Raw genomic sequence first — 18,078 nt, forward strand, 5'->3', positions numbered from 1 at the left:
AACTACTAGGAAAAAGAAAATGTTCTAGTCTTTCCACACTTTCCAAAATGCTGAGTAGGCATGTGGTTTGGCTTATAAATATACGTGGTAACAATTTGACCCAGTGAATGTGACTCTTAAGGGTTTGATGTGCCACCTTTCTGCAGAACAGTTGTCTTGAACATGTGCAAAAACAAGTGTTTGGTTTGTTGGCTTTTCCTGGAAATGGCATCCCGATGTGGTGCTGTGGTTGGGGAGACCGATGCTGCCTTTTCCACATGGGTTCATTTATGGTTGTAACTGAGGTTTACCAGCAGGCCTGAAGCACTGGGAGAGAGGCAGAGGATGCCTCAGTGACTTGTGATCCCTGGGTGTCCTAGAGCTTTGCCCCTTTTCCCCATCTAGTGTCCTAGAGCTTTGCCTGATTTCCTTTTGTCTAGCTCTGCCAGTTGGGAGGGAACATTTTTTTCTTTGTGGCCACTGCTATCTGTCCTCTTGACATCTGCACGTCTGCTTCACTTGCTGCCCAAGGACCTTCACAAATCATATTGTGGACACTCAGAGCCAGTTGCGGTTGGATACCTTTTCAGAGCCCTCCGTGGGTCACAAACCACGAAGGTGTTTGACTCCGTCTTTCTGCACACCCACAGATGACCAAGATGCTGGGGACTGAAGGCCTCCCGCACCCCTGCATAGCTGAGGGGTGCTTCTAAATCAATAGGGTGGCAGCAATGGAGAAAGCTACTTAGGAAGTTACTTGAAACAGTGATGCTCCAGAAAGGGAAAACTCAGGCAAAGTATGCTGCTAGTTTTGAGAAGAAAAGCAACCCTAGAAAATGGTTGGTGGGAGAGAGAGGAATAGAAGGATCCTGTATGTTTTCCTGCTCTCAGAGCGTCTCACAGAGTCTTGGGAAATCTCTTTATTTTTAGTCCAAGGAGAAGCATTTGATCTCAGAACAAATTATACTTATTTTCAAAATTTGCTGCTTTCCCCCAGCAACTCAGAGTTACACGTTTACAAATGGAGTTTATTTTTCATTTCATGAGTGTCACATATATTTATGGTAAAAATTAAGGCAATCAAAAACAGCAAAAAGGAGAAATAAAAACATAAGACCAGAATCTATAATCTTACCATTTATTGATAACCATCACTGATGTTTTGGTATATACATACACCATTCTAATATTTTCCCCCTACATAAACATATGCAAAATATTTTTATCAAAACCACATCATATCAAGGAAGTAATTTAGAAAATGTAATTGCCTTTCAATCAGAGGATTTTTCTGGTCACCTTTACCCCTTCAAGTCCTTCTGGAACTCACAGGATTGTCACGAGTCACCCCAGATGGAACCGCCAACCCCATCTCAGCAGTTTCCATAGGCAAACACACAAAATGCTGGGCATGTAATGTATTTCTAGAGAGCTGCATAGGATGAGAAGTGCGCCCTTTGTCTCCAAGGTCATAATGGCTCTGCTGACCTCAATTCCTTTCACTGGAGCTAGTGAGGAGAACTCGAAAATGCCAGAGAGAATGAGAGCCCCCTGCCCCATGATCCCAAATGAAAAAAAGAGAGAGAACATAGAAATCCCCTCACGCACTACCCCCAGGCCCCTTTTGTGTTGTTCTTGCCAACGCAGCAGCCCTCCTGCTACATATACCGGCTGCCACACTTGTCCCCATCACACTGGACGCTGATCATCCGAGGCCAACAACCATGGGGAAGGTGAGCCCCCCGAGGTGCCAGGCCACGTCAGCGGAGTGTCTACTGTGTTTGGGGGTGCTTCCTCGCTGACTTCTGGCCCCCCCCCCCTTGTTTCCCACCGTAGATCACCTTCTACGAGGACCGGGGCTTCCAGGGCCGGCACTACGAGTGCAGCAGCGACTGCCCCAACCTGCAGCCCTACTTCAGCCGCTGCAACTCCATCCGCGTGGACAGCGGCTGCTGGATGCTCTACGAGCGCCCCAACTACCAGGGCCACCAGTACTTCCTGCGGCGCGGGGACTACCCCGACTACCAGCAGTGGCTGGGCTTCAGCGACTCCATCCGCTCCTGCCAGGCCATCCCCTACGTGAGTCTTGCTTCCACCAGCCCGATGTGAAAGCATCACTGATCCGTGGCCATAAATTCCTGTTCCTAAGAGTCCCTTTGTTTCCACTCGGGATGAGTGTTCACAGTAAGGATAGCACTGCCTGACTCTGGAGCATCTAAAAAAAAAAAAAATTGTGAACAGGCTTATGACTCACTGTGACCTTTTTTTTTTTTTTCTTACTTAGGACAAGATTGTTCTTAGGCATAAGAAATTACAACACAGCCTCTAAAGTTAAATTTGGTAGCACCTAGCTGATCCCTGCTCTCTAAATAAAAATCACCATGTTCAGAAAAGGAAAAAAAAAAAAAAAAAAAAGCCTATCCAGGTCATTATTTTTTAATGATAGGAAGACTGAAGAGACTACGGGAGAACATAGGCATGATGTGTTCTGACTGTATTAGTGATTGTTTTCCATACAGTCTCTATGACAGAAGGATCTAGAAACTAGAACAATATGTCTCAGCTCCTAAGGGGCTCCCTGTTTCCCGCGAGTCATTATCAACTAGTCTCTTATGAGGGTCAGAGACAGATCATTAATTAGAATTTCATGGGATGTGGTCCTCATCAAAGTGCTGCTTAATGTTTTTTAAACACGTCGAGTTTGTGTTTCTGCTTGCTGGTGACACCAAGTTACGTGGTGTGACAAGCAGATTCAAGAAGTGAAACCAAAAGTAGGCTAGAGAAATTTGCAGATCCAAAAAGACACACGAATAAAATAGGAATTTCTTTGAGGCAAGAATCTCAAATGGTTCCAGTTACTTGGCAAAATGTCAGATGTGGACTCAGAGTAAATACGGATTGTAAATTACGTGTGAAGAGTGAGTTAGAAACAAGCTTGTTAGGACTCAGTTATATGCAGCCATAATGGAAAAGAGTTAAAATCCTCTCTTACAGACTCACTAAATATGGTTGTAACCAACGGTTTCCTACGAAGGAATCCCTTTTGTTCCCTTTATTTCAAGGTTTGTTTCTTCCACAAGACCAAGTCAGTTTTGATATTCTTCCTAATTTGTCAGCCCAACAATGTGAGGAGAGGACATGTATCCAGCAGGATGGTTTGAAAACCATGCTGCATGAAGATGCAGGCTGACTCACTTTTACTGAGATCAGAGATGCACATGATTGATTTTTCTTCTTTTGTTTATGGTCCCAGCAGACCAGCTCTCACAGGATAAGGCTGTACGAGAGAGATGACTACGGGGGCCTTGTTTCTGAGCTCACTGAGGACTGCTCCTGCATCCAAGATCGCTTCCGGCTCAATGAGCTCCACTCCCTGCATGTGCTGGAGGGCTACTGGGTCCTCTACGAGATGCCCAACTACCGGGGGCGCCAGTACCTGCTGAGGCCGGGGGACTACAGGCGCTACCACGACTGGGGAGCCATGGATGCCCGAGTGGGCTCTCTGAGACGGGTCATCGATTTGTACTAGGTTATGTGTTTCTTGTTATGATCCACATCAAAATGCAATAAATATGCAAATTGTGTTTCTGGCACCAAGTGACTCTTGTTTATCTTACATAATCACTGAACTCTAATAAATGGTGATCCTTGGCAACATACCTGACCCTGAAGGTCAGGTGTTTGGAATGTCTACTTACTTCCCGTTGGTCAGGCAACAGGATTTATGAAGCCCCCACTTATGAGGAGGGAGAAGCACCATGTCTTCTTCTACAACTCACAGTCTGAGAAAGAGAGGAAAAGACCAATGGAAGGAAAAACTCTTAGACCCACATAAAGTAAAAAACATAGAACAAGTTGAGGCTGGTATACCAAAGACAAGGGCCTGCTGGAAAGGTTAGGGCAGCTGGAATTTCAGATTAGTCAAGAAAAGCTGAGTAAAGAGAGGGCTTTTAGGCAGAATTCCCAAGGTAGAGAAGGTCAAGCGTGCTTAATGAGTTCAGCTGGGAAGAGAAGTGTTAAAGTAAGTGTTAAAGGCCTGGGTTGTTATCCTAATTCTACTAGTTACTGGTAATGTGACCAACTCAGACTAGTTTTTTAGGGACTTTCCCAGTTTTAGCATCACAAACCCTACATCCTGGAAAACCCCTCAGTCTCAGGTAAACCAGGATACTTGGTTACCCTACTTACTGGTTTATCTCCTTAAGCAAGTCATTTCTTATCCTTTCTGTGCCTAAATCACTTTATTGAAGACTAGACATGGATGAGAGATCCCTGCTTCACTAAATCCCAGGATGATTATGATGAAAAGATAGGGAAAGATTGTGAACACATTTTGTTATTTTTAAATTATTACACAAATGTAAATGTAGAAAATTCATGTATCCCCAGTGTTTGCTCAAATTCAAGAGTACAATACAGTCAGCTTTATTTTGGATTCCAGTATGAATTTCTATTTCTAAGACTCAATTACCTATGTGATGTAACAAGCACTGGGTATTATATAAGTCTGATGAATCACTGAACTCTGCCTCTGAAACTAATAATACTCTATATGTTAATTAATTGAATTTAATTTTTTAAAAAAGACTCAATTACACAGAGTGAAGTATTAAAGTGGAAAGTCAAGTGGATTCTGTAGTATTCTGTTCTCCCAGAATGCTAATTCTCTTTCCAAATTTATATAAGCAAAAATAGTGCTCTGTCCCAGATAACTTCTTTATCAAACTGATTTTAAAATTCACATAGAATTGCATGGAAAAAAAAAAAAAAGAAGAATTGCATGGGACCCAGAATAGCCAAAACAATCTTGAGAAAGAAGAACAAAGTAGGAGTACTTCTCAATTTTAGAACTTCTCACAAAACAACAGTAATCAAGACTGTGAGGCACTGGCATTGGGTAGACATGGAGATGAATGAAATAGACTGGAGAATCCAGAAATTAACCATGTGTCTGATTTTTGACAAGGATGTGAAGATGATTTAACGGGGGGAAAGAATAGCTTTTTAACAAATGGTGCTGAAACTATTAGACAACCACATGCAAAAGGAGGAAGTTAGCTCCCTATTTCACACCATATGTAAAAGCTAACTCCAAAAACTCGAAGATTGGGATCCCTGGGTGGCGCAGCGGTTTGGCGCCTGCCTTTGGCCCAGGGCGCGATCCTGGAGGCCCGGGATCGAATCCCACGTCAGGCTCCCGGTGCATGGAGCCTGCTTCTCCCTCTGCCTGTGTCTCTGCCTCTCTCTCTCTCTCTCTCTGTGTGACTATCATAAATAAATAAAATTAAAAAAAAAAAAAACCTCGAAGACTTAAAAGTAAAAACTTGAGCTGTAAAACTTGGAAGAAACATAAGCATACATCTTTATAATCTTTTATTAGGCAATGACGTTTTAAATATAATACCAAAAGCATAAACAACAAGAACAACAAAGTAAATCAGGCTTAGTCAAAATTAAAACCTCTTAGGCATCAAAGGACACTATCAAGAAAGTGAATATAGCAACTTCTTAATAGACATGTCTCTGGAGGCAAGGGAAACAAAAGCAAAAATGAACTATTAGGACTTCCTGAGATAAAAAACTTCTGCATAGCAAAGGAAACAATCAACAAAACTTAAAGGCAACCTATGGAATGAGAGAAGATATTTGCAAATGACATATCTGGTAAAGGGTTAATATTCAAAATCCATAAAGAACTTATCAAACTCAACACCCAAAAATAAATAATCCAGTTAAGAAATGGGCAGGAAAAAAAAAAAAAAGAAATGGGCAGACAACGTGAACAGACATTTCCCCAAAGAAGACATACTAATGACTAACACATGAAAAAATGCTCAGCATCTCTCATCAGGGAAATACAAATCAAAACCAGAATAAGATACCACCTCACCTATCAGAATGGCTAAAAATCAACAACTCAGAAAACTACAGATGTTGGCGAGCATGCAGAGGAGGGGGAACTCTCTTATACTATTGGTGGGAATGCAAACTGGTGCAGCCATTCTAGAAAACAGCATGGAGGTTCCTCAAAAATTAAAAGTCGAACTACCCTATGATCCAGCAAGTGCACTACTAAATATTTATCCAAAGGATACAAAAATACTGATTTGAAGGGGTATATGCACCCCAAAGTTTATAGTATCATTATTAACAATAGCCAAATTATGGAAAAAGCTCAAATGTCCATCAACCAATAAATGGATAAAGAAGATATGGTATGTATATATACAATGGACTGCTACTCAGCCATCAAAAAGAGTGAAATCTGCCATTAGCAATGATATAGATGGAGCAAAAGTGTATTATGCTAGCCAAAATAAGTCAGTCAGGGAAAGACAAATACCATATGATTTCACTGATGTGTGGAATTTAGGAAACAAAACAGATGAACATAAGGGGAGGGAAGGAAAAATAAAATAAGTTAAAACAGAGAGAGTGGCAAACCATAAGAAACTTAACTACAGAGAACAAACTGAAGGTTGCTGGATGGGAGGAGAGTGAGGGGATGCGCTAAATGGGTGATAGGCATTAAGGAGGGCCCTTGATGTGAGCACTGGGTGTTATATCTAAGTGATGAATCACTAAATTCTACTCCTAAAATCAATACTATGCTATATGTTAACTAACTTGAATTGAAATAAAATCATGGGAGAAAACAAAATAAATAATAATTTTCTTTAAAAGTAAGTGAAAAGACAGTCTACAGAATGGGAAAAAATATTTATAAACCATTTATCTGGTAAGAATTGAGTATCCAGAATATATATGTTGAGATATATATATATATACATATATATATATACACATACACACACACACATATATATACACACATATATATTCTGCATATATACATATATATATATCAACTCTTACAACTCAATAACACAAAGAATCACAATTAAAAGATGGGCAAAAGACTTGAATATGTATCTTTCTGAAGAAGATATACAAATGGTCAATAAACAAATGAAAATATGTTCAACATCATTAATTCTTAGGGAAATCCAAATTGAAACCACAATGGACTACCACTTAATACCCACTAGGATAGTTATAACTTTAGGGAAGGAAATCCCCAGAAAATAACAAATATTGGTAAGGATGTAAAGAGATTAGAACTCATATAAGTTGCTGGTAGAAATGTAAAATGGTGCAGCTGCTATGGAAAATAGCAGTTCCTTAGTGAAACACAGAATTATCATATGACTCAACAATTCTACTTCTAGGTATATCTTCAAAAGAATTGAAAGGAATGTTCAAACACAACTTATACATAGCATTTATAGCAGCACCAATCACAATGGCTAAACGGTGAAAACAACCCAGTTTATCGATGGATAATTGGATCAATAAAATGTGATATATCCATATTATGGAATTCCATTAGTATTCCATTAGTATTTATCCATTAAAAGGAATGAAATACTGATACATGCTATAACATGGATGAACCTTGAAAACATTATGCAAAGTGAAAGAAACCAGTCACAAAAACATATATGTTATAAGATTCCATTTATATAAAATATCCAGAGTAGGCAAATCTACAAAGATAGTAAGTAGATTAGTGGTTGCTTAGGGCTCGGAGGATGGTGGATAAGGGAATGCAATTTATAAGTACAGGATTTCTCATTGCATTGATGAGCATGTTCTAAAATTGACTGTAGGAATGGTTGTACATATCTATAAACATACTAAAATCATTAAGTATATACTTTTTTTAAAACATTTTTTTAAGATTTTATTTATTCATTCATGAGAGACAGAGAGAGGAGAGAGAGAGGCAGAGACACAGGCGGAAGGAGAAGCAGACTCCATGCAGGGAGCCTGACGTGGGACTTGATCCCAGGTCTTCAGGATCACGCCCTGGGCCGAAGGCAGGCGCTAACTGCTGAGCTACCCAGGGATCCCAAGTATATACTTTAAATGGATCAACTGTATGATATGTGAATATATATCAACAAAGATCTTTTAAAAACTAATGCTCTGGGGTGCCTGGTTGGCTCAGTCCATAGAGCTTGTGACTCTTGATCTCAGGGTTGTGAGTTCAAGCCCCATGTTGGGTATCAGGATTACTTAAAAAGAAAGAAAAAAAAGTCTTTAAAAAATAATGTTCTGTACAGAACCTTAAGTAATGAAGATTCTTTTAAAATAAAATTCCTTCTTGTAAAGGAACTTACAAAGATAAATTATAAATATAAAGAAACACATATTATCAAAATGTTGTGGCTCTTATCAATTCCAAATACGTAGAAGAGTTGAGGTTTTGTTGCTCGCCTAGCTAAATCATCATGTGATGTCCTCTGGTTGGGTGACTAAAGATGTAGGATCTCTGTTTTTACAAAAAAATGAAAAACCAGGTGACATGTCTCTCCAAAAATAACTTTGTTAATTTAGGATTTGGTTTTGTTTTAATCTGATGAACTTAGAGGCTTAGAAAACAGCATTTTATGCCACAAAGCTCAGTACCCCAAAACTTTCCCTCTCTATAAAATGAAGGGTCTAGATAAGATGAGCTCCACATTTTGTTCCGGCTCTGATACTTTAAGACTTTATCAGGTTTCGAAGTGGAGTATCTCAGTGGCTACCAATGCAGGCTTCGAGCTCCATAGACTTGGTCCTGGTTTGACCACCCATGGCTGGCTGATCTTGAGCAAGTTACTTATCCTCCCTGAGCTTCAGTTTTCCCACTTGCATGATCTTATGAGGAATAAATGAGCTCCCTCCTATAAAGAGGCTAGCATAAAGCAGAAGCTTGGTAAGTAGTAGTCATCACTCTATTCGTTGTGTCTAATTGGGCTGCATATATGGACTTTATAAGGAAAAAGAGTCAGGATAAATTAGCTGTTTTCTAGAAAATTTCTTTAAGTCAAAGAAAGGTGAATTTCTTTAATGTCCCTTTGACAGTCACTCATTACCACTGTCTTAGAAGTGAATAAGAAGTCCAAATAAGTGAATAAGGGATTAGAGAACCTGTTACAGTCAGTTAATGCTGATTTCTTGAGCTTGGCAGCTTCTAGAAAATTTCTTTAAGTCAAAGAAAGGTGAATTTCTTTAATGTCCCTTTGACAGTCACTCATTACCACTGTCTTAGAAGTGAATAAGAAGTCCAAATAAGTGAATAAGGGATTACAGAGCCTGTTACAGTCAGTTAATGCTGATTTCTTGAGCTTGGCAGTTAATGCTGATTTCTTGAGCTTGGCAGCTTGGAAGAATCCACTTCAATTGACCAGAACTCCTGTTAAAGACAAAGATTCTCAGGGTTGGTAGGGACACTGCAAGCTAGTTGGATGCGAAGCCTTTTGTAAATTAAAAGTATGACATTGAGAAGCATGCAATTTAGGAAAGATATAAGATAGGCACACCTAGAAAGGAACATCTAAGATAAGCCATTGTTATATGTAGAAGCAATTAGTTTAGGCCTTGGAGGCTGACACACCTGAGTTCAAATCCCAGTTCCTTCACTTACTAGCTATGTCTACCTTTTTGGATTTGTTTCTCTATAGTGATCAGTACTATGATTAGACTTGGTCTGTCAGGGATCTTGGCCTGAACTGGGTGCTTCAGAGGGTCTTACTCTAGCCTCCTCTAGCTGCAATCTTCCCCACAGGACAAGAATCTGTGGAACCCTGGGGACAAGCCCACACTTCTAGACCACACTCCTTTTACCTAAAACTCCAGAATTCCCTCTATCTAGACCCTTGATTCCAAGACCTAAAAGAGAGTCTTTACCAGGTCTATCCTCCCAAAAACACTGGTAGTCAAAAGCAGCTGTTTGTGGAAGGGAAGGGGGGCAAAGAGCATGTGGATAGAGTGTGGACATGTGAGGGAGTGAAAAGAGAAGAGCGGAGAGATAGAGAAGGCTCTATTTATGCTGTTGCTCTAGATTTCACAAATATTTGGGGAAGTTCCCATAATAATTGTGCTGTGTTGGCTACATGATGTACTTTGTACAAGATTCCTCGTACAATGTCTGGAACATACCAGACACTCTTTATACAGTAAGCTACTTCCTATTACCTATTATTATTTTCATCATCATGAGCCAAATGAGTACTGTAAGATTTGCTGCAGTTTCAATCCTAACTGCTTAAATGAAAGTAGACATGGCTTCCTTCAGTAGGGTCAAGTCAATGATGTGCTGATGAACTCAAGAGATTTCACTTAGGAGTGGTTACCAGAGAGTCCGGAAAAGCCAATTTGTAAACAAAAACATGTGTGTGGGGGAGGCGAGAAGGGTAATGAACTCTTTCCACTCAGGCTCCTAACAGCCTCACGTGACTATAATAGCTCCTAAATAAATGATCTTGTTTTTAGGAGAAAGCAGGGGTTATAGTAGATCCATTCAAATATTTTGATCTACAGGTTCATTTAACCATGAGCTCCTAGAGGACCCTCAACAGCTTTCTAACTTTTTGTTTTGATTTAAATAAGACCAGTTCTTCCAAAAGGAAGTTTTGCAGTTATTAAAAAAACAAACAACTAGTACATAATGTTACAGTTAAACTCAGTATTCAAATATTTCTGATAAGAGCTGCATTGGCTTCAATCCCTTAACCTCCCACATAAATCGAATGGGCTGCTGGCTGGTAATACAAAGAGACGTAACAAAGCATGTCTTACATCATCTGGGATCCAAAGACTCATTCTATTGATCCATCCACCTTCTAAAGTACAAGCCCCCCCCACACCCACACACAGTGGGCTCCACACTCAGCGGGGAGTCTGCTTCTCTCCCTCTCCATCTGCCCCACTGCCGCTCTCTCTTTCAGATAGATAGATAGATAGATAGATAGATAGATAGATAGATAGATAGATAGAAAGATAGATGATAGATAAATCGTTTTTTAAAAAAAAAGTATAAGAAAAAAATTACAAGGAAACAGCTAAGAATACTCTTTATTATTTTCCTTCACAAAATATTGCTTACTACTTTTTCTTTCATTTTCATTCTCTTTCTCAGGCCCACTCCCCTGTCTCTCTCCCTCAGCTGCTGGAGGGAAGTTCTAAGACTTTATTTTTTTTAAATATTTTATTTATTTATTCATAGAGACAGAGAGAGAGAGGGAGAAGCAAGCATCATACAGAGAGCCTGACGTGGGACTCGATCCAGGGTCTCCAGGATCACGCCCTGGGCTGCAGGTGGTGCTAAACCGCTGTGCCACCGGGGCTGCCCAGTTCTAAGACTTTAATAGCATAGCCCTGGTGTGCTCTTGGAGGGCCTTGTTGTTGTCAGCCCACACCAGCCAGCCTGGGGTTCTGGGCCATTTTTACCTCCCTTCAAGTCCTCCCAGGTAACCCAGGACAGGCAGAAGCAGAGGGCATCGGAATCAGAGAAAGTGGTAGCTGAGTGAGTGGGAGAAAGAGGCTTCTATGTCTCTGAACATCCGCATGGGTGACTTCACGTGGGAGAGTCATCATTTTCCAAAATAGAATTAGAATTATTATTTTCTCATGTTCTTCATGTTTGTGGGGCTCTCTTTATCCATCTAACTAACTAATAATAAATCATGATGGGGGATAAAGAGGTGTGACATGGCCCTATTCTTGAACTCATAACCTTGCTGAAACAAGGAAAAGAAGAAATTATATGAGAAAGACAGAGCTGCTGTGCTAAGTTGGGTGGTGATGAAGTGGAGGTAGGTGCTCAGAGAAGAGAGAGCCAAGTAAAGCTGGTCTGAAGAGGAGCTGTCCTAGAAGAGGGATGTAGGCTGCTTAGACTGAGCCAGGATTTGATAAGCTTCTGAGAAGGGAAGATGCTCCAGTATCAAGGAATGGCTCCCTTCCCTAGGCCCAGATCCTCACAGACATCTTAAATTTAGAAGGCAGAATGGGAACAAATCCTCCCTCATTGGCCCTCCCAGCCTGCTGTGATTTAATGCAAATGTCCCCATAGTTTTTAGCGTGAATTGTGTCTATTCTTATTATTTCTCTACTTAAGGATTAAAAAGTTTAGTCAAATAATTAGAGCAAGGATACTTCTTCTGACTTGTCCTTTATATATCAACTTTCCTCTTCCACACAGCTTCAAAGACCTCCAAAGCACTTTAACAGCTTTAATGTAATGAAGAATAAAAGTCAAACACATTAAAAAGACTGCACTAGTGATATAGAAATGAGAAAAAAAGGCAAAATTCTACTGTTAGCCAAATCAGGCCTAAATTGCCTGATGGATCAGAAATGTGCACACATACGCATGTAAGCACATATACCTGAGCCTCTGTTATGGCTGATGATGACCCTGGCTGCTGCATCTGCAGTTCACCAGTGGGGGAGGGTGTAGAACAGGATTTTGTCAATGAACTCATGGTAATGTGATCTTGGGGAGATTTCCCTTACTGTAAACGTGTTCCATTGCAGATTACCTCCTATGCAAGCAGCAGTGGCCACTCCAACCTGCAGTCCTGCTTTAGCTGTGGCAACTTGGCACATGCAAGTGGACAACAAGAGCTGCGTGCTCTGGGCTGTGGCATCTGCCACCAGCAGTGGGTGAACTTCAAGGACTCTATCTGCTCTGACTCTACTGCCCTTGTCTATGTTATTCCTCTCCATGGCACCTTGCTTCAGGATCACACTCAAATGGTAGTCATCATTTGATTGTTGAAATCAAAATTACCAAACAAGATCATTGCTAAATTTCAAACCATTTCACATTTTATCCACTGATATTATCCACTGATCACATTTGGTCTCCATAAAATAAGCAAAAAATGTAGACACTGTGATGTTGAAACACAGAAACACAGTCATATTTATTTTCATTTGATGTACCAAGAATTCTATTAATATTATCATCCTTAACATTTATTAAAATATGAATGATATGATATTTTAACCACTGGTATTTATAGTTTATCATGTATTTTTGAGTTCATTATTGCATTTGATTTTCATCACCATTCCTATTTTATAAATGGGGAAACCAAAGCCTAGGGAAGTTAGGTGATTTTCCCAAGATTACACAAATTGTAGTGGAAACTGCAGAAGTGCATGTGTATGTGTGTAAGTGTTGATCCTTGAATGTGTCCTCCACAAATGGTGCCTATTCAACGATTTCATGGTGTTTATAAGTCCTGGGAAGAAAAATAACTTTAGAGGAAGCACTGTGAAAGCAAGGCATAGGACAGGTAAGGTAGGTGGTCACAGTTAGTGTCACTTGCAATTGCTTATTCCTCCACCGAACAGTGGTGCAAATCCTGAAAGCACCACTCACCCCCCTACCTGACCCAGTCCAGGTCCCTGATGGTCTAACATTGGAAGCTGGCTACACAACTGAGAAGTCTGAGAGTAGAGGCCTCTGACTCAAGGCCTTAGATGGTAAATCTATTACATATTAACAAAAATAACATATTCTTATGAATAATAACTATATTTTCCAAATCAAAAACAAATAACAAAAAGATCGGAATTGTTTTACATTTTTACAGATTAGTGTCATATAGCCTCTAGAAACCTCCACCATACACCTGTAAAAGAATAACAGTGAAAGGGTCAATAACATCTTGTTATTGTTAACAGTGAAAGGGTCAATAACATCTTGGTATTGTTATGAAAACGTTCTGACCTGATGAACCTCTTGAAAGTGTCTCAGGGACCTCAAGAGTCCATATACCACACCTGTGAAGTGAAGTTCGGATGATCAAGAGGCTCTGTCAATCTGGCTTGGGTGCTCTCCAGCATCTCAAAAGTGTGAGAAAGTAGGCCATTGGTATTTCAAGGATTTCTACATTACTCTTCACACTAACCCACACCCTTATCAAGTGAGCAAGAGTCTGTAATGGTGATGAGGAGAGAAAGATCTTAGGACATTGAAAGAGGACAGGAACAAAAAGAGCAAGCAGTACTCTGGGCAGCCACCAGCAGAAAGAAGAACTTAGGCTCTCAGGGAGTTGTGAGGAAGGGGAGGCAGGCCTTAACTATCTGCCTTCTTTCTGATCAAAGCCAAGCATTGAGGGCCAACCCTCTGCTGTAGGCCCAGAGGCAGAAAGGAATAAAAGAGAATTCCCAACCTCCAGGAGCCTACAAATCTCCAGTCAAGTATCAATTTTATTCAAGAGAGACCCCAAAACAACAGCCATGATGACCACAGGATCTTGAATTTGAACGAAGCTTTCCGCTTTTTAAAGCACTTCCACAGATTTTTCACTTGATTCCCTCTTCCCGAAGATCCTTTATTATTTAAATTCTGCTTTTCAATAAAAGCTCAAACAAACAAACAAACAAACAGCAGAATCCATTACTTGGTTTAATTGCCTTTGAGGAGTCAATGAAGCAGAGTAGGCGACAAAATAAAAGCACGGGGGATAGAATTTCGCTCATCCTTTTGCTCAACTAAAAGAGTAAAGACTCTTTTCATTTTGGTGGCAACAACAGCTTTAGTGAATCAGAACAACCCGAACCTACCAGAAAGAATGAGAGTAAACCATTCAGCTAACCCCAATGACCAGGGGGAGGAGGAGCGGGGAGCTTGCAAATCCCCTTACTCACCGAAATGGGCCCCTTTTGTGTGATTTCCTGCGGAGGCAGCAGTCAGGGCTGCTATATATACAGCGGCACTCCCCCTCGGCCCACACCGCACCCAGCGACACCTCCTGCTCCCTCGCTCCACCATGGGAAAGGTAAGTGCGGGGCAGCCAGGCTCGGTGTTCGCCCTGGCGCAGCCTCCTGGGCGCGGGGGGCAGGTGGCCTCACGCTCCCACATCCTCCATCCCGCAGATCACCTTCTACGAGGACCGCGGCTTCCAGGGCCGCTGCTACGAGTGCAGCAGCGACTGCCCCAACCTGCAGCCCTACTTCAGCCGCTGCAACTCCATCCGCGTGGACAGCGGCTGCTGGATGCTCTACGAGCGCCCCAACTACCAGGGCCACCAGTACTTCCTGCGGCGCGGGGACTACCCCGACTACCAGCAGTGGCTGGGCTTCAGCGACTCCATCCGCTCCTGCCGCCTCATCCCCCAGGTGAGCGTGGCTCTGTCCTGCTCTCTGGGGCTCTTTGGACACGAAAGCCATTAGCAGATACGCTTCTTCAACCAGATCATTCCGACCAGAGAGCAGAGGATGAGAGTGAGCCATTCTAGAAGGATGTCCCCGATGGGGGACATTCTGCGGTCCATTCTAGAAGGATGTCCCTGGTGGGAAGCCATTCTCCATGAACTCTGTGGTGCTTGCTTTTTTTCACTCACATGATCTCAGATTTTTAAAATTTTAAATATAATTGAATACATTAGAAAGCCAAAGACTGATTGAGAAAAAGCAGGACCTAGGGAAAACAGAAGTTGCCGTGTGTTTAAGATGTAACTTCCTAAAGTTGTCATTCCAAGCAGCAGGGATTCAGAAATAATATATCAAAACGTATAGTTATAATCTGGGTCTGCTTAATTGGTAAAAATATGCTTGCTTGCTTTGGCTCATTTTTATATTTAATTATCTTCCTGGAGAAGATAGGCCCCTGTCTGCTGGTTTTGGTTCTAATTTCATGGTCAGTATCTATTCGCTCCCTTAGAGGTATAAATGAGAGGAAAGGCCAACTCCAAAGCCAAAGTTTGAGATTCAGTTTTTCCTAGAGAGTAATTGCACAATTCTTAGAAGAATGTGCTGAAGTGTGGGAGGCATGGGGTATAGTGTCATCCAAACAGAGCTTAATGGACATGATTTTTGGTGCTGAGGGAAACGAAGACAGCTAGAGAAGAGACCAGAAAGAAAGCTTAAGGGTCAGATAAGTTGAAATCTGAAGTAAGCTGAAGTGATAAAAAGAGAGACAAAGAAAATGTGTCATCTTCTTTTTCACAAGAGCTTGATAATCTCATGTTCCACAGTGTACACAAAACCAAAACATTGGCCTTACAGAAAATAGCTAAATATTGATTCCTTTCTAACCAGAGTACTCGATCAAATGGGACTTTGCTTTCCAATGACTTATCCTTTTCTCTTTGGAGAAGGACCTTCTCTGATAACAAGCCTTAACATGATCGATTTTATTTGAGACACACCTTTGGCTGCCAAGGACAGAGACTGGGTGGATGACACTGAAGGGATGATGAGTCTGTCCCTAGCATTACCCATAAGTCATTAGATGCCCTGGTGGATGATGTGGGGGGCGGGGGCGGGCTCTTTAACACTACAACACGATTGTTTTGGAAGCAAACCTAGACTCCAAGAACTTCTGGGCTGGTGGGGCCTGGTTGGTGTAGGAGCTAGAACCCTAAGTTCTCTCCATTTGTGTTCACATACCTTTGCTTTTCTCTCTGCCTCTCCAGCACTCTGGCACTTTCAGAATGAGGATCTATGAGCGAGATGACTTCAGAGGACAAATGTCAGAGATCACAGATGATTGTCTCTCTCTTCAAGACCGCTTCCATCTCAATGAAATCCACTCCCTCAATGTGCTGGATGGCTGCTGGGTCCTCTATGAGATGCCCAGTTACAGGGGAAGGCAATACCTCCTGAGGCCCGGGGAGTACAGGAGATACCTTGACTGGGGTGCCATGAATGCCAAAGTTGGTTCTTTGAGACGAGTGATGGATTTTTACTAAAGTATTTATGTTCTCCACTTTTGTCCTTTAGAATCCAATAAAATATTTAGCTTGTGTTTCTGGCACTATGGAGTCCTGCTTTTCTTTTTGTCTCTTAAACCTTCATAAGCAATAATGGCACTTAGCCAAACATATTAACAGAGTTTTTATGATGGGAAATACTGTCTTCTAAGGGGGATAAAATAGAGGATATCATTGCCAGCATTCTTTTAAAGCCTAAACCATGTAGACTCAAGGTTCAATTTAATTGGGCTAACGACATTTATGGTTAGTCTTAAAAGGATAATCTTGCAGCTACAATGATAAGTGGGTATTTACTGTAACACCTAAAGTTATCCTAGGCTATCTCCACTATCTTTTCCATGTAGTCCAAGTATTAATAAATAAGAAAAGTCATCTCAGCATCTAAACCCTTTCTCAGCATCTAAACCCTTCCCTTAGCTTCAAAAGCAAATTAGTCACCCTCACCTCTTGCATGCCTTATCCTTCTAACAGCAGCCAATTCCATGTCAATACCTCATTCCTCCAGATCTGCAGTCCAAATAGAATTCACTGTCTCTGTGGTATGTGCTTTATAGAAGAATTTCAGGATTTCTACCAAAACCACATGCACATAGGGACACTCAACCTCCTATCACTTTAGTAGGAAGTAAAGAATTATGACCATACCTGGAAAGTAATACTAAATGGAAAATAAGGAATTGACATTTTCTGAAGAAGCTGGTTTGACTGTATTGTGTTTCCTTGGGGGATGTTTATTTTCCAGGAGTGAAATTTGAGCCCAAGGAGTCTCATATTCTAATACCTTTTGTTGGCTATAGATAAAGCCAGGTTCGAATCCAGCAGCCAAGACAGAGGGGGGAAACAAGATCAGTTCCATCACTAATAGAGTCCATGAGACAAATAAATTAGTTATTCAAGACTAGTCTAACCATTCCCAGCACTAAAACCTAAAAGAAAGTTTTCATGTGGGTCCTAGTAAAGAGGGTACAGAGCAAACAACATCCTTAGTAGCATCCCGCAGTAATTAAATATGGTCTTTGGGTCTGTCTCTTATAAAGCTCTACAATGAAGCTGATGGTTTCAGGTCAAAATCCATCTAAAGCATCCCATTCTTTGAGATTCTAATGAAATGGCTGAAATGTCATCTCATGTGGAGTGGGAGATTTGTGTACCCACTTTTTCCTGACACATATGTACTCAAAATCTCATGGAATTCTGGAAAGGGAATGAGTTATTTATGCTTTCCCCAGTCACCCTCCCCTCTCAACTTGTTATTGGATGGATCATCTTGTCCTCCCCCATATGACCCACCCCATGCATCTCACCGATTTAGGTGGGAGACATAGCTCCTTTTCCTGGAGCTCCTAAACCATCTCTCACATAAAGCATTTGTGTGTGCAGCCAGCCTCATTATAGAGGTTGTGGGAGGAGTTTAGATCACAGCAGTACAATAAAATCAAATTTAATATTAGTAGCCCTGTTCTAAACAGTCTGTAAGCTCCAACCAGCTGCTGGGGGGTGTGTCTTCTTTCCCATTCTTGCTCCTCTCTCCTCCACTCTT

At 41.2% G+C, this 18,078-nt stretch overlaps 2 protein-coding genes across 2 annotated transcripts; both read left to right on the plus strand.

The window, feature by feature from the left end:
- Positions 1–114: 114 nt before the first annotated feature.
- Positions 115–3,572, plus strand: LOC144305744 (gamma-crystallin A). The gene is made up of 2 exons (XM_077884824.1): positions 115–2,058; positions 3,236–3,572. Exons 1-2 carry the CDS (start codon positions 1,936–1,938, stop codon positions 3,506–3,508), a joined length of 396 nt encoding a protein of 131 aa, XP_077740950.1. The 5' UTR covers positions 115–1,935; the 3' UTR covers positions 3,509–3,572.
- Positions 3,573–12,207: 8,635 nt separating this feature from the next.
- On the plus strand, positions 12,208–16,514 carry LOC144305802 (gamma-crystallin B). The gene is made up of 5 exons (XM_077884886.1): positions 12,208–12,291; positions 12,343–12,564; positions 14,505–14,600; positions 14,698–14,940; positions 16,239–16,514. Exons 1-5 carry the CDS (start codon positions 12,208–12,210, stop codon positions 16,512–16,514), a joined length of 921 nt encoding a protein of 306 aa, XP_077741012.1.
- The last annotated feature ends 1,564 nt before the right edge of the window (positions 16,515–18,078 follow it).

The sequence above is a fragment of the Canis aureus genome, chromosome 36, assembly GCF_053574225.1.
Source record: "Canis aureus isolate CA01 chromosome 36, VMU_Caureus_v.1.0, whole genome shotgun sequence".
NCBI lineage: Eukaryota > Metazoa > Chordata > Mammalia > Carnivora > Canidae > Canis > Canis aureus.

Excerpts from the sequence above, each read along its gene's own strand:
- LOC144305744 (XM_077884824.1), top strand. The coding sequence starts at position 1,936 with ATGCTCTACGAGCGCCCCAACTACCAGGGCCACCAGTACTTCCTGCGG. Across the intron at positions 2,059-3,235 it reads CCTGCCAGGCCATCCCCTAC|ACCAGCTCTCACAGGATAAG; the intron begins GTGAGTCTTGCT and ends TGGTCCCAGCAG.
- LOC144305802 (XM_077884886.1), top strand. The coding sequence starts at position 12,208 with ATGGCTGATGATGACCCTGGCTGCTGCATCTGCAGTTCACCAGTGGGG. Across the intron at positions 12,565-14,504 it reads TTCAGGATCACACTCAAATG|GCAGCAGTCAGGGCTGCTAT; the intron begins GTAGTCATCATT and ends TTTCCTGCGGAG. Across the intron at positions 14,941-16,238 it reads CCTGCCGCCTCATCCCCCAG|CACTCTGGCACTTTCAGAAT; the intron begins GTGAGCGTGGCT and ends CTGCCTCTCCAG.